At 53.1% G+C, this 22,241-nt stretch overlaps 1 protein-coding gene across 1 annotated transcript; it reads left to right on the top strand.

The window, feature by feature from the left end:
* The first annotated feature begins 1,044 nt into the window (after positions 1-1,044).
* LOC119092944 (aldo-keto reductase family 1 member B1) lies at positions 1,045-14,840 on the top strand. The gene is made up of 7 exons (XM_037215842.1): positions 1,045-1,172; positions 5,852-5,944; positions 11,486-11,653; positions 11,947-12,063; positions 12,444-12,638; positions 13,924-14,024; positions 14,428-14,840. Exons 1-7 carry the CDS (start codon positions 1,068-1,070, stop codon positions 14,726-14,728), a joined length of 1,080 nt encoding a protein of 359 aa, XP_037071737.1. The 5' UTR covers positions 1,045-1,067; the 3' UTR covers positions 14,729-14,840.
* The last annotated feature ends 7,401 nt before the right edge of the window (positions 14,841-22,241 follow it).

The following is a 22,241-nucleotide window of genomic DNA, read 5'->3' on the forward strand; positions in this document are numbered from 1 at the left end:
CACGGCCTACCCCGGTCCATTTACCCTCGCCCCAACTCGTCGCTTTTCAAATTACGGACCGATGGGGAAGGGGGGAGGGGTTCGACCCCCCCCCCCCCTCCTGTTTACAAAGTAACGAACAGAGAGCCGGGTGGAAAACACCAGTGGGTTCGTTTCAACGAGATTTCACGCTTGGTGAGAACCCCACCACCCCAGGTCAATGGTAAATTTTCCAAAAAATCGCGTTTTTCAGTTTTACATGTTCATATCTACGATACCATACTTAACAGCGATGCAAAACCTAAACAAGAGTGTTATTTGTCAAACTGCTAGTACATAGTATACAGTTTTAGGTGTTTTAAAGCATATGGTCAAAATCTACGGCCCCAAAAATGTAACAATATGGTCCCGCCGCGCTCGTTCCCAGGTATTGTCGGTTGCCGCCCGCCCAGGCTATAGATCGCCGTGCAGCGTCCCTCAAAAATCGCCGCTGATCCGAAACCAGAAATGTTATGAACACGTTTGATGTATCAAAACCCACGCAATGGCTGCCACACGTGCTACTGAAAATTTGGGCGCGACTGCACAACATACCGGATATGGATCCTCAGAAACCCTAGAGGGGCCATATCGACCCCGTATCAGAGCAAGGGCTACTCGATGATACAAAATCAAGCAACCAGAAGAAAAGAATGGTGGATGACGTGAGTCAACTGCAATACCGTCGGCACCTTCCCAACCAGGAGCTGCACGCTGATGCTAGGCCCCGCCATCAGTCAGGCCAGGAGCTGAAGCAGTAATGAGATCCACGCTATCCGGAAATATCCAGGTCAGCCATGATAAAAAGATAACTTTGCTCTCCGGACTAAGTTGGTGATCCCACGGCATCGCTTTTCAGAGGTTCCCGCGTTGCCATCCCCAAGCGCGAGTCTAATATTTCGTGCTACCAGTGCATTATCGATCCCTTAAATGCCAAGATACGTGACTACCTTGGCGTTTTGTGACGTCATAGGTGCGAATGCGGCTTAACGCAAAAAGGTCGCCGCTCATTGGCTGTGCCATGTACCAGCGGGCGTCGCAGGGCATCCATGAGCATCGTCCTGAAACCCGGCCTGAGGTATTTGGGAGGCTCTCGGTGCTGGCGTGCGTGGCTGACACTTCATCACAAAAAAGTTCATTGCACACCAGTACAGGTGAGTTCCGTCTGAAGCCTGTTGGTGGCCAGGGCTTCTGCCACCAGACATTCTGTCGCGCCCACCTGGCATGCTTCCATAAGATACTCTAGAAGCAGACGTCACTTTTAAAGTTTCAAAAACAATGGATTCCAACTGCCAGTCATGCGATTCTCTTGAAAACAGGACGATGTATTGTTCTCAAGAATGGTGTAATGGAAGATCATGCTATTTGTATCATAAGTCTGCTTATATGCCGTCGTAGACCAGAAATACTGGCAATGGCCTCTAAGCTGTGTTTTCGCACCGCCAGTGCTGTCGTTGAGAAGTCTGGTTCGTGCACACGCGTGCCAACTAATGAAGACGTTATTGCTAAGTGAACTGTGTCTTTATCCTCTACGGTGCGATGTGGATGACCATGGACGTAGGAACAGGGGGAGGGGGGCAGGGGGCCACGACCCCCCCACTTTTCAAGGTGGGGGGGGGCAGCAGCGTTAACTGCCCCCCCCCCCTCCCATTTTTCAGATTAAGGTTGTGTTTCCTTACTTTTGCACTACATTGAACATACATGCCAATTTCCCTAGTTTACCAGTCATCTTCCTCAAGACGCGTTATGTTTTTCGGTTGCTTATTGGCCACTGCTTAATGTTACAGCCGCAGGGCCGACGCCGCGCGGCCTATGGAGACTGCAACGCCGGGCATCGGGGCGGTTGCTGTGACGCGAGCTTGCATGTTTAAACCATGTTACATATTTTTATCAGTGATCAATTTTGACTGAATCTTGAAAATTTTAAGACGAACATGGATTAGCTATGCTAATACAAATTTGGGACCCTCATTTCACCTACAATCTACGTTCAGTGAGTCCTCAATATCACTGAAGAACACAAAAAATTGAAACCCGAGTCTATACGACAATTATAGGACCCCTGCGGCGATCAGGGATGTTGCTGCGTCTGTGAGGGTTGTTGTGCTCATCCAGGGCCGACTGCGCGGGTCAGAAGGTCTACCGTGTCAGGGAGGGGAACATTTTGTTATGATATATCCTTCCAATGACCTCCGGATCGACCACGAGATCTCGCCCGCGTCACCAAAATGAGAGCTAGAAAGCACTTTGTGATAGGACGGAATGGCCCTCCAGCCCTTGACCTGAAACGTTAATGTGCCCCGTGTAATGTTATGTGCTCCGGGTGTTCTACTCAAGGGCCCTCGCCTGGAAGGAAATAAGCGGTCTCAATTTTGTTGAGTAAAGTGGAAGCCTCATTCCTGTTGGATAGAGCGCATTGAGATGAGTTACAGAAAACAAACAAGGCCATCCCATGTTTGCCTGAGAACGCCGATTTTTTAGAATGGATGAGTAAAACAAATTACGTCGACATGTGTGGACATGTCCGCATGCAACCTCGAGTGCGAGGACAGTGATGGCCTGGGTTACGGCTTCCGTGAAACCGAACGGCATCAGCCACTGCAAGTGTCACCAGACGGCGGGCGCCGTGGTAATATGTCTTCTGGACAGATTAATAACTACAGAAACACGAAAAATAAATATTTTTCCTTTACTATTCCAATTCCCCCGCTAGATTCCAGCATCGCTTTGTGGTGCTTTAAGTGCCAATCCATTCTTATCATCAGTCTAAAATCGCGCACGTGAAATATGCGCCCAGACTGCCTTCTAAATGCAAGATTTGACGTTCCGAAGTGTCCCAGATACTTCTCTCAAAAACGTCATCATTTTTGAATGCCCGTTGGTCACGGCTTAATATTTGCTGTTGGGCCGACGCTGCGCGGCCCCGGGGCGACTGCGATGCTTGGCGTCAAGGTTTTTGTTGCCAAGATTTGCGCGTGCGCATGCTCAAAATTATGTCACATAACTGGTAACACTAATGGATGCACGTGTCTAACGATAGCTTTTTCAGAAGTGTCATCATTTTCGTCCACCGATGGACCACAACTAAAAGTTAGCCACTAGACTAATGCTCCGCGGACTACGGAGACTGCAACGCCTGAAGTGGAGGTTCTTGTCGCCAAGATTTGAGAGCGCGCATGTTAAAAAACACGTTACATGAATTTTTCACTAATCGATTCTGACTGGATGTTGAACGTTTCCAGCCAAGCATGGCTTGATCATGTTAATACACATTGTGGACCACTCGATCTACAGTCAAATTTTCATATTCAAATTTCGACCAGACATATCGATCTACAATGTACCTTCGCGATGTCCTTAATCTCTTAACAGCCCCGATAAAAATTCAAACAAAGCTTCCGAGTTCTATCGTTTCAGAAAGAGTCCACAAAGCCATTGTAAATGAAAGGCGCCGGTGATTTATTTCACGCGGTCGTTGAACGCCTAATTTTTGCAGTCTATTGACTTCAAAATGCAAACAGAATTGATCTGACGGAATTGCTCCTGTTCCTGTTCTGGTTGTAAAGTAAAAATAGCAATAAAACGAAGAAAACCGTGTCCCGGACGGAAACGGATGGGGCGGGATGAGGCTTACTGGGTTTAAACAGATTTGGAAAGGTTTGGACGGAGCGGAATGGGACCAGGCCAAACAGTGCGGTATCGGACTGGACCATACGATGCTGCTCGGGACCGTATAGAATATAGAATCGGACGACGTATAGAATAGAATAGAATGGAATATGTGATTCTATACGATTCTATGTTCCATAGAATCGTATAGAATCGGACGACGTCACGTGGAACCGGAAGAGACCATACGGGGCCAGACGGGCGGTCTTGTCCCGGTGGATTCTGATCCTGTCGTGACGGACCCTGTTCTGTCCCGTCGGGTTCCTTTTGGGGCGCGTTCGGCCGGCAGATAATCTCGGAAAATTATTCGGAATGTTGGAAAATTTTGTTGAATGGCGTTTGACACTGCCGTCATGGAAAGCTATTCCAGATAATTTTCCGTAGCGAGAAAGAATCGCGGAGAATTTTCAGAGCATGGTCAAGACGGAGAATCTGTTTTCGCTATGCATAGCTATGACCGTTGGCTGCGGATGGCGCATGGGAGACTAATCTGGGAGATAATTTCTGGACCGGCCCAGTAAAAATGGGGAATCTCCGCGGATGATTATCGGAGAGATGATTATTCGTTGAATAGTTTTCCGTTGGCTGAACGCGCCCTTGGTCTCGTCCCTTGCCTTCCGACCCCGTCTCATCCTGTCTTATTGCGTCAGGTCCTGTCTGCTCCTGTCAGGTTCTATCTAGTCCCGCACGGTCCTAGGTCTCGCCCGGGACCATCTGATCCCATAATGTCTCGTCCAAATCCACCCCTTTCCGTCCAGCCCCGTCTTGTCCCGTCTGGTTCCTGTGGTCCCATCCGGCGTCACCATGTTTCATCCTGTTTCGTCTGGTTCCGTTCTGAAGTTTTCGGCTCCATTCGGTCACGTCCGGTGCGGTCCTCTTCATCTAATGCCGTCCGCCCACGGCTGTTCCGGTCTGGTAACGTTCAGCTTTATCAGGTCGCTTCTGATTCTGTCCGCTTCTGGCTGGTCCAGTTCTGTTCGTCCGGTCCCGTCCGGTCCCGCCCGGTCCCGTCCGTTCCTGCGCGGTCCCAGCTGGTGCCATAAAGTATCATCCGGTGCCATCCGATCCCGTCTGGTGTGGTTTCATCCGGTCTCGTTTGGTTGGCCATGGTCCCGTCCAGTCCCGTCAGGCCTCATAGCGTTTCATCCAAGTATGTTGTGTTGGCAGTGGTTTTGTGGTTTTGTGACGTCACCATCCAATGAGCAGGAAATGTTAACGACTTCGCTAGCTCCGCATAATCAACGCTGAGAGTCGCGCTGTAGAGTTATGGGTCAGTTGATGGGAACTGGGTGCGTGGCAGATGCGAAGCAACACGCTTTTTATTGTGATTTTATGGCACATCAAAAAGCGCTTGGAATCAGGTGTCTAGGCCTTGTGTAGGTGCGAGTTGAAAATACGTGAAATATCTATTGTGAAGTTGTTGCCACTGTACACACACACGCATTTATATATGACAGTCATCTGATAAATCATGTGGCCAGTTGGTCTGGAAAATATGCACTGTGCCAATAGGCTACGAAACTGCGATAAGGTTTATCCGCTGGCATGGGGCACCAGATGTGCTATGGCGTTAGGAGGGCGAGGGGATGATGGATTGTAATTATGAAAGATGAGATATAAGAAAATTATTTCTTTCCAGTCACGCCGACAGGGCCAATGTTAAGTTTTCAGAAAGTTGTGGGTTTCAGCCTCTGCCCCGTCCCCGGTTTCCTCATCCCATGCCTCACGGTGATGATGCGCAAGGCACATGACAATTTGCATGCCAGTGATCATTTACGAGAAAGCCAGTTGTTACGCGCTTGATTACTCACCCATTTTTATTCAAGTGTTGTGATTGTTCTGGACCTCGCATCCTCCCCCCCCCCCCCCTTATCGAAAGTTGTTGACATCGGTCTTGCCTCGGGGTGGGGGGCTCCGACCCAAAGCCTGAGAGGAAGGTGGGTTTAATCCAGAGTGAAGCCCGCCTTTCGTGTATTTAAGGGGCAGAGTTAACCCTGCATTCCCGTCCAGCGTACCAAACTAGTTAACGAGGCTATGCCCATGTGCCACGGCCACCGTTGTTTGCGGATGTCGGTTATTGGTCGGCGACCTGGCCTTGCCTTATACAGACGCCCGTGTTCGCGGGATCGGCGGCATCATCAGCGCGGCGTGGTCTCTGTTGCAGCTCACCATGACGCCGCCTCCGCAGCCTGCCTTCCCTACCGTCAAGCTGGGCTCCGGCCACGAGATGCCCATGTTCGGGCTCGGAACCTGGAAGGTACGTGTCGCCGTGTGACCTGACTGGCCAGTCAGATCACGACGGTCTGATACGATGTGACGGATGGAGCGCATATTCTGACTGTTGTCCTCATTTGATGCGTTCGCAGTGAAGTAGCGTGCTAGCCGCTGAACTCTCCGGCCGTTGTTAGGTTTAAGTTGCTGGGAAAGACGTTGATGTTTCGTTTCCATTCGCGTACGCGTCACAGTGCGCATTTCCTTTTTGAATTTGGGGGTTCGAGCCAGGTGTTCTGATCGCGACTCCCGTGTTCTACCAACTGGGCCAACCGGGAAGACGCGGCCGCGACCCAGAGCCTTTAAAGACTGCCAAGTTGGCCCTGACTGGGGGAGATCTGCATAGCCCCACTTCGGCTCGAACATAAGCCACTTGTATATAAGACAGTAGTAATAGCCGTATTCCTCGTAGTAAACCAGGACGGTGGAGGTGCGTTGATATTTCGGCCACATGCCTTTATCGAAGCGAATGGCAGAAGTAAATTTCAATAGCAGAAGTGAATTTACTTCTGTTATTCGTTTCGATGAAGGCGCGTTGCCGAAATATCAACGCATCTACTTCTCCATCATCCTGACTTCTCTACGAGGAATAAGACTATTGCCACTGTCTTATCTAAATGCGTGGTGTTGCTCGCAAATGCACTGCACAACGAACGTAGTTGTAAAACAATTGTGATGTCGCTTTGGTTTGTTTAAAACGTTTCACGATATTGTATTGTTCTTGGAGGAAAAACTGCAGGAAATCTATCGAAATAAACGGAACACATCCTCATATGACTTCTTAGTCCACCCATTGGCACGATTTTGCCCCGACTGAGTGTGTAGAGGGGAAGAGAACTAGAAACTTCACCGGTGAGACTGAGCCCCCCTGCCCCCCCCCCCCCCTCCCTAGTTAACATGCTAGAGGGCGTGCGACAGTGGCGGCGTGCTCGTAAGCACACGCCGCCCGGCGCGCCGCTATGCGGTGTCACGCTCCGGGTGGGGCCGCCGCCGCGCCCGCCGGCCCCACGTGGCTGCGCCGGGCCCGTCGCGACGTGGCGCGACAAATGGCCGGCGTTTGTCTGAAGGTCGGCACGGAATGCCGCCGGACCCTCCCCGGACCTCCGGTCGAGAGATTCGACTTGACAGCGATCACACAGCACAGAGCGCATCAGGGCACGCGTCAGGAGGCGGCGAGGCAAGGCTAATTGGGCAGGCTGTGGCAGCGAAGCTGCTGCATAGCTTGGGCGCGTGGTAGTAAGCTTTAACTTTACTGTGTTGTTCTGCATTCACTTTGCTGATGAGCAGCAAGCCCGCGGCTTCAGCTCGATGAAATGTTACATCATAGTACGGCTTCAGCTCGGTGGAATGCTACATTATACTACGGCTTCAGCTTGATGGAATGTTGCATCATACTACGGCTTCAGCTCGGTGGAATGTCACATTATACTACGGCTTCAGCTCGGTAGACTTTGACGGCATGCCACGGGTTCAGCTCGGTGGGATGTTACATCATACGCATGGCGTAATACTGGAGCCGTCACGCCTGCTTTGCCAGTTTACGCAAATATGATCAAATCGCAACACGGGGCCCAATAAAGATCGAGTTACTAATACTTCAGCACACGACCAACACGCAGAACGTTCCGTTTCAAATCAGGCTCGCCTTTACAGCGAGCATTACGGCAGATTCGAGGAGGGCTACGGATACGATTCCCGCGTCGCACGGCGCTGGGAAGCGCCCGCTGTGGGTCTAAAGCTGCGCGTGGTGTGCCGGTTTTGGGGCGTTGCGCTCCTCGTGAAGCACAGTCGCATAAGTGCGTGTCTGAGGCGCGGCGGAGTCTGGAGGCGTCTCCTCGTAACAGGCCCCGTGTTTAACTGGACTGATGCAGCTTTTCTCGTCCTCTTGTCTGAGCTCTGCACGTCTCCCGCCAGCTGTTACGATTCAGGCGCTGCGCCGCCCTGCTCTCCCATAGCGCCAAGCCTGTCCCGAGCCGTGCCAGAGGTTCCTGCGCCGCGCGCGGGGATGGGGAGGGGACGCCGGTCGGCCCCTAGCGACAGCGGCGTCGCGCCGGCGCTATGCGTTATCGGGGCCTCACGACCTCGGGACGGGCGCGGAGCTCCGCCCATCGCCAAGGCCGCCGGCCCGTCATGCGTGTTGGTGTTTGGAGGGGCATGGGCGTCTGAACCGGACAGGCCAACGGTGCCCTGTTCCGGGTCCATTGATGGCGTCAAGAATCGAAATGCACAAGCCTTTGAAGAGCAAGGTTATAAACTGCCATTGGGCCTTCCAGACTAGTGGAAGTGGGAATACGCAGGACTTGAGGCACACCACAGAACAGTTCATATCGGAAGGAGTCCAATGTCAGCTATGGTGTACTTATGTGCTCAATGCTGTATTATGGTCACTGGTGGGGAGCTATCCAATGCCCCTGCGTTCAAACCCTTGCGCAGCGCGGGCTGTCTATCGTGACCAAGCCCGCGAGTACATCCATGAATTTTCGCCACAATCTGCACGATGTACTATTCTACTGCATAATCCTCCGAAGCCTTTGCTTATGCGTTTGCTTTCGTTGCGTTTTGTTCTCTCATGAGACCCAACAGCAACGCAATGGGGGTCTCATCTTAACGTTAAGCATTGTTCGGCTCATAGCCTACCACTGGTAGAGGACCAAATGTCGCTGGGAATAAGAGAGTCTCCGCGAGACCGAAGAACCAGTGGCGTCAATATCACGTTCAGTTGCGGGGAAAGGCGTCTGGGCTTACACTTAACGGACAATACAAAAAAGCAATCAAATTATAGCATGGTTTACCCCGATATCTAAAGTTACCCCTTAACTGAGTATATCTCATTAAGGTTGCGAGTACAAGTTACCCAGTTACACCTTTCATAGCGACGCCACTAAGACGAAGGATCAAAGATGGTATATGTGTAATGGTCAGCCCCTTCCTACGTTTTTTTTAAATATTCCAGCCAAAAATGTAGGGCCCATCTAACATTGGGGGGCCAACTCAGCATTGGGGCAGGGTTCTCACCAAAATACAAATCGACATCGGTAAGCTCCCTTAACTGGAGAAGGCTCTGCTGTAACATACAGGCGTGATCAAAGTTGTGTCCCTCTAGAGCCCTTTTTTGTACTGGCTGTCTACCACTTACTGAAAGTTAATTCGTATAAATGTTCAATTGTCTCCAAGTCCGAGTCAGGTGGAGGTCTGCCACGCTATTTGTTTGGTCGGTGAGCCTACATCGTCCAGAGCAGGTAAACTATGTGTTTCGAACGGTGGCGTAAGGCTGTCTTGCGGGAATCACGATGGATCCTAACACATGGCAAAACTGACAGTCAGCGTAGATTGCAATGCATGACAGGGTGATGTTTGTGTATGTATATATATATATATATATATATATATATATATATATAGTGAGGCTATCGGACAAATCTTCTTATCGCATGTCTTCGGACGCAAATATTTGTATCGCGAAATGTCCGTGCAAGCTTCGTTTTGCACCTTTGTGTGGCATTTATTCGTGCTGGAACCTTGGTATCGCAAGGCTTTGTATGGACCCAAATCCTCTTACCGACAAGCCGTGATGTCGGAAAATTTCACATGTGCGGAATTTCGTGGGCATATTTCGTGGTGCTCCAGCTCGCAGATGCGCGTTCCTTGATGAGCATTGCCTGATGTGCGTAGTTCTTCGTATCGCAGTTTCTTATGCATATCAGTTACCGCTCCTCCTGTCACATCTCGTCCTATACGCAAGTCGCCAGCCCGCGTTTGTGCGGATGTTTTATTTTGATCACGTCGTTTTGCACGCGCAATTCCGGCAATACCTGTTATGCATGGTGCGTAAATTTTTGTAGCCATAGCATCATTCCTTGTCGGTAATGCCGAGGAAGAATTGTACGGCACCCAAGGGCCACGGAGTAAACACTGAGTAGGATAAGCCACCTCCGGTTTAGGAAAAGACAACGTTGAATGCCAGGGAACGTCACTTATTTCGCCATCCTGGAGGTCTCAATGAAATATGCGCATCGTGAAGTAAAAGGTAACGAAGCATTTGCGTACATGGCAAAATCGTAATGCATTTGCAAGCTGTTTTGTAACGCAAGTACACCATGAAGACCTTTTCAGGCTTGTCCACGACCTACAAAGGTCGCGGTGACGCCCCTGTGTGCAATTCATTTGTTTGGGTTCTTCGTTTACATATAAACCAATTTTCGATCGAACTTTGCTATGCATCGGTAAGATGTCATTTGAGCTGGGGATGGGTGAGGTGATGGCAAAAATGATTGATCTCATTTGCCAAGCCCATTGGAATAATGCCCAAAAGGCCCAAGGCATGTTTATGCAGTCCCTGTCCTTGGCACATTAGTTTGATTTCCACTGATAGAAAACCCGGCGTGGATGTTTTTTGCTGGCCCACAGAACTATATATATATATATATATATATATATATATATATATATATATATATATATATATATATATATATATATTGATATTGATATTGATATTGATATTGATATTGTTATTGGTTTATATTGTGGTGTATGGACACTTTTTACATTTTATTTCATATGATGTTATTTATTTTCGGAATGCCTGCACCCAAATACATGCGCCATTTGATCTAGTCCGGCCACTCAGTGGCGATCAGGGTTCCCATGATCTCGTCTCGTCACGTGTTTTACGGAAGGATGTTACCCTTCAGAAGGCAGTGGCGCGGAGGCGGCCCCTGTATATAACAACGACGACAGAACTAGGCCTAAAGAGCTAGGGCAGCTGGAACAGAGCTAGTTCTACGCCCACCTCTCGGCAGACTGCGGAAGCGAATGCACAGTTGTAGGCAGCACTCAAATCATGACCGAAATGTATCGGGCTCGAGTCTGGTTACCAGCAAGGTATTAGTCGAGCTATCGCCTGCCGCAAACAGAGTAGGATCATCCGCGGTGCCAGTCGCCATGGTGGTGGACGTGCGCCGGTGGTCCGTTGCAAAGATGTAAGGAAGCGAGCGACGGTCTAATCCGCCAAAACTGGCGGTCAGCCAGCTGTAAGTTGCCGAGCTCTCGGTTACATTCCTCGCCCTACTGTTGTGACCTGTCGCGCCGGGCCTCACTACTACGGTCCCGGACCTCGCTTCCCCGCTACTCGAGCTCGCGCGACCAACCCGCTCCCACCTCACCGTCCGGCCCGACACTCTCCGCCTGCAGCAGCGAGGCCAGGTGCCCTGACCCATGCCGCCGCTCTGTCTACGGGCCCGCGACCGCGCTGCGCCGCCCGCTGACTGGTGACCGTACCGCCAGCAGGCCTGACCCGTGCCGCCGCTGTGTGCGGGACCGCGACCGCGCTGCGCCGCCCGCTGACTGGTGACCGTACCGCCAGCAGGCCTGACCCATGCCGCCGCTGTGTGCGGCTCCGCGACTGCGCTGCGCTGCCCGCTGACTGGTGACCGCACCGCCAGCAGGCCTGACCCGTGCCGCCGCTGTGTGCAGGCCCGCGACCGCGCTGTGCCGCCCGCTGACTGGTGACCGTACCTCCCCGCAGTCACAGCCGGGCAAGGTGCGCGAGGCTGTGGAGACGGCCCTGACGCTGGGCTACCGCCACATCGACTGCGCCATGGTCTACGGCAACGAGAAGGAGATCGGTGAGGCGTTCAAGAACAAATTCGAGGACGGCACCTGCAAGAGGGAGGAGGTGTTCATCACCAGCAAGGTGCGTCGCGTTTGGGCAGCCCCGCCCGGCGGGAGATGTTCATCACCAGTAAGGTACGTCGCGGCTGAGTAGTCCCCCCCCCCCCCCCCCCCGGCGGCCCGGCCCGCTCTGTCGCTCGCCCCCGTAGTTTGGGAGGGCAGTGAGCCGATGTACCCACGAGTTCGAGCTTGGTTCGGGTGTAGAGTTCGTGTTGGGCTCGGAAGTCGAGTTCGAGTCGAGTCGGCTTTCGTGAGTGCGGTGCGCAGCGCACGTGATGTCCAGCCCCTGCAACTGACGCGAGCCTCCGCCGGCAGCTTTGGAACAGCTTCCACGCTCCGGAACTGGTGATACCGGCCCTGAAGCGGACGCTAGCAGACCTCGGCCTCGAGTACCTCGACCTCTACCTCATCCACTGGCCCATGGGGTACAAGGTGAGGGACGATCCTGCCTCGACCCTGATCCCCACCTCAACACTGGTCTGTGGGTTACAACACAGGAGAGACAAGACGCATGCAGGTTGCAGCCTTATCAAGACTCACAAGATTGATGTATTATGTGAGCCGGCTTCGCTTTGTTTGGCTTCTGTCATATATCGGATCTGTGTTTTCCCGACCGGCTCGTTCTGGTTCCTCGGGGCCATCTTGTCTGCAGGTTTGGCCAGTGTGTCATTTGACCCGCCTGTCGTTCTGACCTCGGCTGTGACCTTTTGCTGCAGGAGGGAGACGATCTCTTCCCGAAAGACAGCTGGTTTGGCCAGTGTGTCATTTGACCCGTCTGTCGTTCTGACCTCGGTTTTGACCTTTTGCTGCAGGAGGGAGACGATCTCTTCCCGAAAGACAGCGATGGCAAAATTATCCCTTCTGACGCTGACTACGTGGACACGTGGAAGGCGATGGAGGAAGGCGTCACCACCAAGCTGGTGCGGTCTCTGGGCGTCTCCAACTTCAACGAGGAGCAGTTGGAGCGTGTGCTGGCCGTGGCTAAAGTGCCAGTCTGTGTGAACCAGGTCAGCCACGTGCGGACAGGTGCCCCTTTGGGATGGGGATGGGGTTCAGGACGTGCGCTCGGGAACCCCCATCTCAAGCACTGGTCCATGGGTAACCCCCTCCCCCTCTGTCTTGCCCCCCCCCTTCTCCACACACACAGACGCACTCGGGGGTCGAACGGCACAAGCTTGCCTGAGAAGGAATTAATAAAAACTTTTAATTGTGAAGGAATCCATAAAAAAACATTTCACGACTGCCGGACTCTCATTTTTTTCGAAGGTCGTTTGCCTGCTAAGTGGGGCTGGGCTGATAGGAGCTCGCTGGAGGCAGAACTGACAGCACCATCACTCAGTTGCACGGCCAGCGGGCACATTTCGCAGTGTACATGTGGACTCTGGCCGGGGTGCCGAGCCGTGCCACGAGTTACAACACTCACCGCGGCCGCGTTGCCGGCCGGCTCCCACGTGTGCCCGAGTAGCGGGTGACGGTCTGTGGCGGCTCGAATAAAGGGTCACAGGCTGTGGCCCGATTAACGGGTCACTTCTGGTTGAGGGTCGGGCGGTCGGTGAACCCTGCCGAGGGGAGGGGCGGGAGGCGGCCGCGCACATGCCTTGGTACGGCCGTCGGCGGGCTGCGGCCGAGCCACCGGGGCTTAGGGTTTGGAGTTATCTGGCAGCTGCCACGCCCTCACAGCTTGGTGATAGAACTAGGTCCATGCCGATTTAATGTGATTTGGCGTTGCGGTGCCCTGTATGCTGCGACGTACACGACCAATAAGGAAGCCGTGCTGGTGACGGTGATGTGATAGACAGTTTTTGTCTATGAATTTGTCAAGTAATCCCTAGATTTACCGATGAAGTCCTGGCTAAGAGAACATAATGTGTATAAAAGCGCACGACTTAATTTGTTCTTACTCCTGTGACACTTTAAATTCCAATTTAGTGTTTCGTCAGCTTGGTGTCTTCATGCCAGCCGGCCAAATTACTAATTTTTGTTTTGAATATATTTAATCCACATCACTACCAAATCTGTGTAGATCCCTGGGCCGATCCTGATTTCCCAGCAATCGTCATATCTGATCACATAAACCTACACCGCTGGGCCAACCGGTGTGCCCTGCCATGTCGTGGCCGGGCTCACCTCGTCAGCAACGCTGCGACCCATCGCTGTGACGGTGCGTCGTGCGTGTCGTGGCCGGGGCTCGCCTCGTCAGCAACGCTGCGACCCATCGCTGCGACGGTGTGTCGTGCGTGTCGCGCGCCGCGCGTGCCCGACTCCAAGCGCCGCTGATTTGCCTTTCTCCAGGTCGAGTGCCACCCGTATCTGACCCAGAAGAAGCTGATGGAGTTCTGCGCGCAGAAGGAGGTGGTCATCACAGCTTACAGTCCCCTGGGCTCTCCGGACCGGTGAGCCGCGCTATGGCTGCTGCTGTGGCTCCCCCTGCTGGTACTGCGTTGCCGCTCCGCACCTACTCCACGCTCGGGCAGATGGGCCGGGCAGGCGATGTTGGGGACGGTACCGCTCCGCACCTACTCCACGCTCGGGCAGATGGGCTGGGCAGGCGATGTCGGGGATGGTACCGCGTTACCGCTCCGCACTTACTCCACGCTCGGGCAGATGGGCCGAGGAGGCGATGTCGGGGGACGGCACCGCGCTGCCGCTCCGCACCTACTCCACGCTCGGGCAGATGGGCCGGGCAGGCGATGTCGGGCACTCCCGGCATCGTTAATGGCCGCTGCGGGAGGCGGTGCCTTGTGTGTCCCCTCTGCCGTGCTCAAGGCCATCATGGTCCGCATCCCCTGCCCACAGGCCCTGGGCCAAGCCGAGTGACGTGGAGCTGATGGATGAACCCAAGCTGAAGAACATCGCCGACAAGTATAAGAAGTCGGTGGCGCAGGTGCTGATCCGCTACCAGCTGCAGCGCGGCAACATCGTCATCCCCAAGTCAGTGACACCCAGCCGTATCAAGGAGAACATGGAGATCCTGGACTTCGAGCTGAGCAGCGCCGACATCGCCTCGATCGACTCGTTCGACCGTTGCGGCCGCTTCTGCGGCCTGGAATGGCTCAGCTATCACAAGTACCACCCATTCCCGGCCGCCTCCAAGTAGGCGGGCCGGCCGCCGCCAGGCGAAGTGGGTGCGCTCTCGAGCTTCGGAACCGCGACGCCGATCATCACCATTCCAGTGTCAATACACGTCAGCGGGACTGTCGCGTGCTCTTGCGCTCTGTTTGTTGAGACGGCGGGAGCGCTGTCTGGTATTTGGGCCTGTCGGGACGTTGGCTGGCGCGGCTGGCGCGGAACTCGGGTGGGACCGAGCCGCTCCCGCGGCCCGGCCCCTCCTGAGCACCGGCGCCGCTCTGTCGTCCTCTGGCGGTCGGTGACGCCGGTGCGACGCGAGGCGGCGTCTCGGAACGGTCTGGCGTGCCCTTCGACCTGGGTGGGGCTGGCCGGGTGGGTCGATGGACCGTGTCGGCTGTGCTGCGGGCATTGACAGTGTCACTTCACACCGCTCGCAACGGTCGCTCAGTCCAGTGGGCGTCCGCATGCTGAACAGTGGCAGATCGGGAGTTGTTCACGCCCAGCTTATGGACAGCGGACAAAGAGCAGCATTTTTCTATCATCAGACACATACGCGCCTCCCGTTGGGCCCACGCCCAGGCCCAAACTTGTAGAATCATTACAGCGTGAGGCGAAAGCCGACAGCTATATGCAAGATGAATCAGAACGGTGTGCTGTGACATGCCGTCCTCCTTGGTATTTAAGGATAGGTTGTTTGATAGCCCAGCTCATTTAACGGTAGATGACACAGAAGATCCGCAAGCCTTTTCTTTTCGCGTACCGCCGACTACGCGTTCCCAAAGGCGGAGCCCACAGGGAGATGGCCGGTGCTCGCTGTACTAGGTAAGATGAGCGAGTTTACCATTTTTGCCACTCAAGAGTGCCAAAGCCAATCTGCTATCGCAAGGGCTCCATTCATCCAGGGCCAAGCCTTGGATGCCAACTTACCGCGGCTCACGTCGTACGCGATCCTTGCTAATCACACACCGCTGGTGCTTACATAACCGCACGGCGACGTTTACGTAACGGGGATGATCCGCAGTTGCGGTGAGGGTCAGGAACGGGATTTCGGACTTAACTGTAAACTATTTACAGAAAGATGTCGCTATGTCTGGGCCAGAAGTTCCTAATTCACGTGGGTTGCATCATAGCCGTGAAGACTGGGGCGAGCTTTCGTATTGACATCTGCATCGGCATGGCAAGATAACCGTCAGCGGGGTGACTCAGACGAACCGTAAAACTTCGGGCGATGGATTCGCGCTCGGAGGAATGCGGTGGTTGTCGTGTTCGGCAGTGCGACCTTGCTAGTGCCAAATGTAGTGAGGTTGTAACAGCACCATCGCCCAGGGAGGTGCGACATCGAGAACACGCGCAGGCGTGCGTCACGAGTCGTTTGATCTTTGCGAGACGTCCTGATGGCAGGCTGCCCAAGCACATAACAATGCATTCTTCCATCTAGGTACGCACGGTTTGCATCCGATGGTTAGGGCACGGTGGCCGTTCGTCCGGCCCATCCGTCGGAGAGACTTGTACGCAATCGTGACCAACCGCGATTTAGCGATGCAGCCGCTGTAGATGTCGCTAAAAGTACAATGGCATGACCTTGAACGGTAACCAGCATTCGTCTTCGTGAATGGATACGTCAGATATCAGTCATTCATGGCTATATCATACCTATGACCGCAATGGTGCGTCCGGGAATTCATGCCAGCGGCAGGCGGGTACCGCACAAAGAACATCAGGGGATCAATGCCAGCGGCAAGCGGGTGCCACTGAAAGGACGCCTGGAAATCCATGCCAGCGGCGAACGGGTACCACTGAAAGGACACCAGGGAGTTCATGCCGGCGGTAAGCGGGTACCGCACGCGACAAAGGACACCCGGAAATGCGTGCCAGCGACCAGTGGGTACCGGACAAAGCACGTCCGGGAATCCATGCCAGTGGGCACTGCACAAATGATGCCCGGGGTTCATGCCAGCGGTCAGCGTGTGCCGCACAAAAAAACGTCGAGGAATCCCCTGTGGATTCTAAGGCTCATACGCAGGGTGTGTACCGTATTTAAAAAAGAAATAGCACAACACAATAGAAACATACTCCGCACTAGTTCTAACACACACACCCGTTTGCCACTCCTTCCCCCCTCCCCCCCCCCCCGCATAACTTTCTGCGTTCCTAGCTTAGAAACCCGACCCTTTAAAAGTCTTACCCCCGACCATTCCCCGAGCTTGCTATCTTCATTTTCCCTGTGCTGACTTATCATCATGTTACATGGTATAGTTCAACGATATTATTCTGATCACGTTGCCGTGGCAACTTATCATTTCTGATACGCTTCATTTGCACATCCATCTAACACTCCTCCCTGATCATTAACGATCATATGAACGCATGATTTGGGGCTGGCGTCTTCGACTACCTCTCCTAAAAAAAAATGCCCTCTGCATTTTCTCTGGTCACATCATCACTGACATCTTGGACAACATCTCTCTCTGCCGACGCTACGTCCTCTGCACCCGGTTTACGTACACTCTCATCCCCTCTTCCTGCTATCCCTTCTTCACATGCACTGGGTGGTGGATTTCCATCTCCTCTGTCATCTTCACTTGCATCCGAATATTTTTTCCTCATCCCGGACGTCCATTGCCGTCGTTCCTCCCATTCCGCTAAACAGGGATCAACAGCGGGCCATCGTCAGACTCCCAGTGCGGCGTAGGGGCTGCCCGTTCCGACCCACCCGCTGTGACGTGTGGCACGCCTTGAACATGCCGTGGCGTCCCACCCGCTTCCACTGCTTGCGCTGAAATTACTCGCGTTATAGAACCCGGAAAGCTTTTCACGTTCCACTTTTTACTGGGATCTCTCACCCACACTCTGTTGCCGATGCTGAACCGACACGAGATCACTCTGGGCACGCTCTGGTGGTTGATGTCGCGCATGCGTTGACGCTGCGCACTTTGACTTTGTACCGGTACGTCGTGTTTGCTGGGGCGGAGCCTGCCTGGACGCCATCTTTTGGTGTGATATTATAGATGTAGACTGCTTCCTGAATACTGCAGCCAGTGCGTGCTGCGATTGCTGTACGGTCCGATGGCATCTCTCGGTGACGCCATCGACGCTCGGCTATGGGCACATCTGAAGACGTTCCCGGTGCTCCACGGTTCCGCAAACTCACTGAAGGTCGAGGCTTTAGGGACTGGGCAATTATCGACGAGCAATTTTTCGGGCGCTCCTTGTTCCCAGAAGACTGGTTCTAGCTGCTGAATCATGCTGGAAGCATCCTGGTGAATCAGCCGCCTCCGTCACGAAATCACGAAACGAGCGGCCCCACAGGCTATCCTGCTCAGAAAGTGTCCCCCTGCACACGCGCCACATCTGCGCCCATCCTGTGTCAAACTTCCTCGACGCTCATCTCGCCTCTGAGTCACGTTGTAGGCGCAGGATCGATGGATTAGCACGCGACGCATCGTTGCACCACCCGTTGCGTCAGCTTCCGAGACACTGTCGGCGACACTCTGCGGCAGAAGTAGAGAGTGCGTAGCGTGCCTGGATGTCCAACTTCGTGAATGCGCGCTGCCTCTTCGCACGTCGTGTCTTCTTTGACTGCCGCACAGGCCGGAGCTTCATCTTCTCCCTTCTTCAGCCACCTTCCGCACTCGTGTGATACTACCGGCCTTGTTTTCCGCGGACGGCACGAAGGGGACATCTAACTTGAGGTCATGCTCCTCAGCGATAGACATGCTGGTCTAAAGACGACGCCGGATCAGAAATTCACTGGCCACCTTCGTCTTGAGCGTTGCGTCCCCCGACAGCGCGCCGGATACCCAGTAGAACACCGCGCGTGGGTCGGTCATCAAGCGGATCAGTTTCATATCCCACGCCACAGCTAGATTCAAACCCTTCAGGGCTGCGTCCAGCTCTGCTAAGTTGATGTGACTGCGGTCCTCACGTCGTAGCCAGCTGGCGTCCTCAAAGACGTCACCTTCCACTCCCAGACCCGCACCGAGAGCCATGGAGCTGGTATCCACCCAGACGGTGGCTCGGGTGCTGGCGACGTCCGATCAACCGCGATCCTGGTCGTTCAACGCGCATGCGCACCATCTCGCCCATCACGTCTAAAACCTGTGCATCTTTGACTTGATTGCACTTTGCTCACGTCACCACATTCGCTCTCCTCTTCATAAACGAGGCGGCGACTCTCAGCCAGCTACAGGCAGCCAGATGACTGACCATGCGACCGCACAGGGAGAACACCCTGCGGCGCGTCGGGTTCTGCGGCAACCCTCCCACTTCACTGGCTCGTTCCCGGTTGAGCTGGTCTCCCGTCTTGCGGACATGAGGTCCGAGCACGCGAGCCCCGCTACCGCTCACACGGACTGCGGTCTTGTACTCGAGCCGTTCTGACGCATTTGCGCTTCGACGTACTGATCACTAGTTACACTCTCGTTCGCAAAAATGTCGCTCAGTTATGGCGACGTCGCTTCACGAAGTGTTTTGTCGTGGCCCAACACGGCGGCGACCACTTCCTTCAGGATATAAGGCGCTGCATTCAGTCCAAAGCCGAGCCGGGTGAGGCAGCAGCGTTTGTCACCGAAAACGCGGCGTGGTAGGTCCACGATGATCTGTGAACGTGAATTTGCAGATACGCCTTGCAAAGATCAATAAGTGCGTCCCTTTTGCCTCTTCGTCGCCATTCACGCGGTTAATCTGCGCGTTCATCACCATCTGCAGTGCGACCAGCTAGGTGCGAGCTCAGCTCTCGAAAGCCCATCACAGGCTGCCACCTTGCCCTTGTTAGGCTGCATGATCGCCGTCAGTGGAACGGTTCCTCGCACCGGACCGTGCTTCTTTTCGTTGCAAGGCGTCAGTCATTTTCCACCCACTTCTTCACCTCTTCTTCGTACTCGTCCTGGGCGGCTGGTGCACTTTAGTACTCTGCGACTGTGTTTGCCAATGCCCTCGGCCTGTTTCCATTATTCCACTTGCAGGAAACGCTCCATCCGTGATCTTCCTCATCATACGTGACGATGAAATCCGACTCGTCGATCTCCGCCGTTGCAGCAGCAGCAGCAGCACACACCTCTTCGGCACCAAACCGAGCCTGGGTAGCCGACAACACCGTCACGCCAGCAAACAAAAACGAAGTCGTGAAAAAAAACAGTGTGATGACATGCAATTCACGGGTGCCGATTTGTATGGTTTTGTGAGGGGCCTGCAATGCTGAGTTGGGCCTCTCAATGTTGGCTTGGCCCCCCAATGTTTTTAGCTGGATAAAAAAACTTGGGCAAAAGATGATCACAACACAAAGACTATCTTCTTTGACCTTTCTGCTTAGTGGCGTCTCGTATCACTCTCATAACAAGAAGTCATGGTTGCTTTCACCACAATATAAAAACAGTAACAGCTAAGCGGATAAACGATGCAATAAACTTCACATGCCTAGCACCATAAGACACGCAATGGTTTTGGAGGTTAAAGTAAAAATCTCTGGAATATGGGGATGACCTAAGTCTTTCTTTGCGTACCCGTCCCCGTCCCCCACAACCAAAGTGCGTGCCGCATTCCGTGACCGCCATAAAAGAGCGCTATCGGCGCCCTAAGGTGGGCTCTAAAGTGGTGCCTTCAAGTGCCGGTCAGAAGAGACCCGTGCGTCCAGTGACTGCTCCCTGGGTCCAACCCTGCATGACGTCCATGCTGCTTAAATTAGACACTTATAAATGATACAAAGTTTAAAAACATACATCGCGTTTAATCAATATAAAATGCGCTAAATCCGGTGAGAAAAATGCGGTTGGGATAGGTTGTCAGGCCTTCTGTCCAACCCTCAAAATTTACAAAGAATTGACACGCCTGATGCAATTAATTAGCGTCAAACTCAGTAACAAACCATGAATTCAGGTGGAAAACTGGTGTACTTCACGGGCATGAGTATGGTAAACGTCCTTCAAGTTACAGATGGCTTACACCTTTACTGACTTTGCGATTTTCTTTTTACGTGCTTCAAGTAATGTGTTTCGATTCCAACGTTTGTCTCTGCACCTTTCGGATTTGTGTTCGCATTTTCAGTTCTTTTTCAATAAACACAGTGATGATCAAATGGACGTCGAGTGGTCCGAGATGATGGGAATGACCCGAAAAGAGACGATTGATGGTAATAATAACGATGATGGTTACGCTCAGGGGCGCAGCCAGCGCCTTTGTAAGGGGGATTGTGTGTGGAGGGCACAAAACCGACATTGAGTTCATTAACAATGAATGCCCAAACCAAAATTACCAGCTTTGACCCTTTTTTCGAGACGGCAAGATTGTCTTCGTTTTATCTGCTTTTTTGACCAATTTAACTGGAACAGAAGCCAGAGAGGCTACAGGAAGATGCAATCCTGCTTGCATTTGAAGCCAATAAATGGAACGAAGCTGGGTGTTAAATAACTGCATGGAAAAAACACCGGCCATTTCACCGCGCGGACGAAACGAGGGGACGAAAAGGTTAACCTGTCTTAAAGAGGCATCTATGAACGCCTTAGGAAATCACTGTCAAGACTGCTGTATGTTACACAATTTTGAACATGCATGGCTAACACTTGTTGGCGGCCAACGAGCGGACGACATGATGACGCATTTGAAAGAAGTACCTTTAAACTCTTTAGGCCATCATTTCGTTCGTTTGGAACGCAGTGTCAGCGGATATTTCACGTGAATTATTTTTAGATTGATGAAAAGAATGGATTAACATTTACAGGAGCGTGAACTGGCGCCGGAATATGGTGATGAACTGGGAGAGTTATTTGATGATCTATTGGCAGGACGACCTCAAAATTTTGCGGGTGAAAACTTTCAGAAGCAGGATGGTCATTCTCGCGCGTCCGCCGCCCGCCACCTGGCGCTGTGCGCAGCTGTCAACGTCTTTCTGTTATGCGGAACTGTAACCCAGCTCATTGCTGTTCCTGCCCCCAAGATTGCCAGCGCGCGTCCTCAAAACCTTGTCGCAGCTTGTTTCTTTAGCCGATTCCGCCAAAGGACGGACATTTTCAGACGAACGTGGGGTGGCTTTTTCTTCCTTTTGATCTCATATTGATGCACTATATTGAACACTAATGAGACCCATTCCCATTTTCCGGCACGCGGCGCCGTGGGTAGGACGCTCGGCAGGCACGTTATTGTTCCCGGCCAAGGGCTGATGGGACATTCCGTGGCAGCGCGGGTGGAGCCGGTAGGTCGTCAATCTGACGACACGGGTCGGGGTCCCCATGGTCGAACCGGAGGCCCTTGGGGGAATGCCACGTCGACTGCGGTGTTAATCTCTATGGGGAATAAAAGATGGGTGAAAACTGATTTCAGATTCGTCTGACTCAAGAAGAGCAAGTGGAAAAACAAAGCCTAGTTCTGAAATCAGCCTGCCATGAGGCGCCGTTTGAAATGTGAGACGACGGCGTCCGGTAAGACGGACTTTTGAGTGAGGCATCTCACCGTCAGCTTTGGGGTGAGAATTTGTGACAAACTCCGCCGAGTTTGCATGGGAAACGATTTGCCGCTGGTCCAGATAACTTTTGTCTGGAAGTCAACGA

The sequence above is a fragment of the Pollicipes pollicipes genome, unplaced genomic scaffold (assembly GCF_011947565.3).
Source record: "Pollicipes pollicipes isolate AB1234 unplaced genomic scaffold, Ppol_2.1 Scaffold_3718;HRSCAF=4362_pilon_pilon_pilon, whole genome shotgun sequence".
Classification (NCBI taxonomy): Eukaryota; Metazoa; Arthropoda; class Thecostraca; order Pollicipedomorpha; family Pollicipedidae; genus Pollicipes; species Pollicipes pollicipes.

Excerpts from the sequence above, each read along its gene's own strand:
- LOC119092944 (XM_037215842.1), top strand. The coding sequence starts at position 1,068 with ATGAGCATCGTCCTGAAACCCGGCCTGAGGTATTTGGGAGGCTCTCGG. Across the intron at positions 5,945-11,485 it reads TCGGGCTCGGAACCTGGAAG|TCACAGCCGGGCAAGGTGCG; the intron begins GTACGTGTCGCC and ends ACCTCCCCGCAG. Across the intron at positions 12,064-12,443 it reads ACTGGCCCATGGGGTACAAG|GAGGGAGACGATCTCTTCCC; the intron begins GTGAGGGACGAT and ends CTTTTGCTGCAG.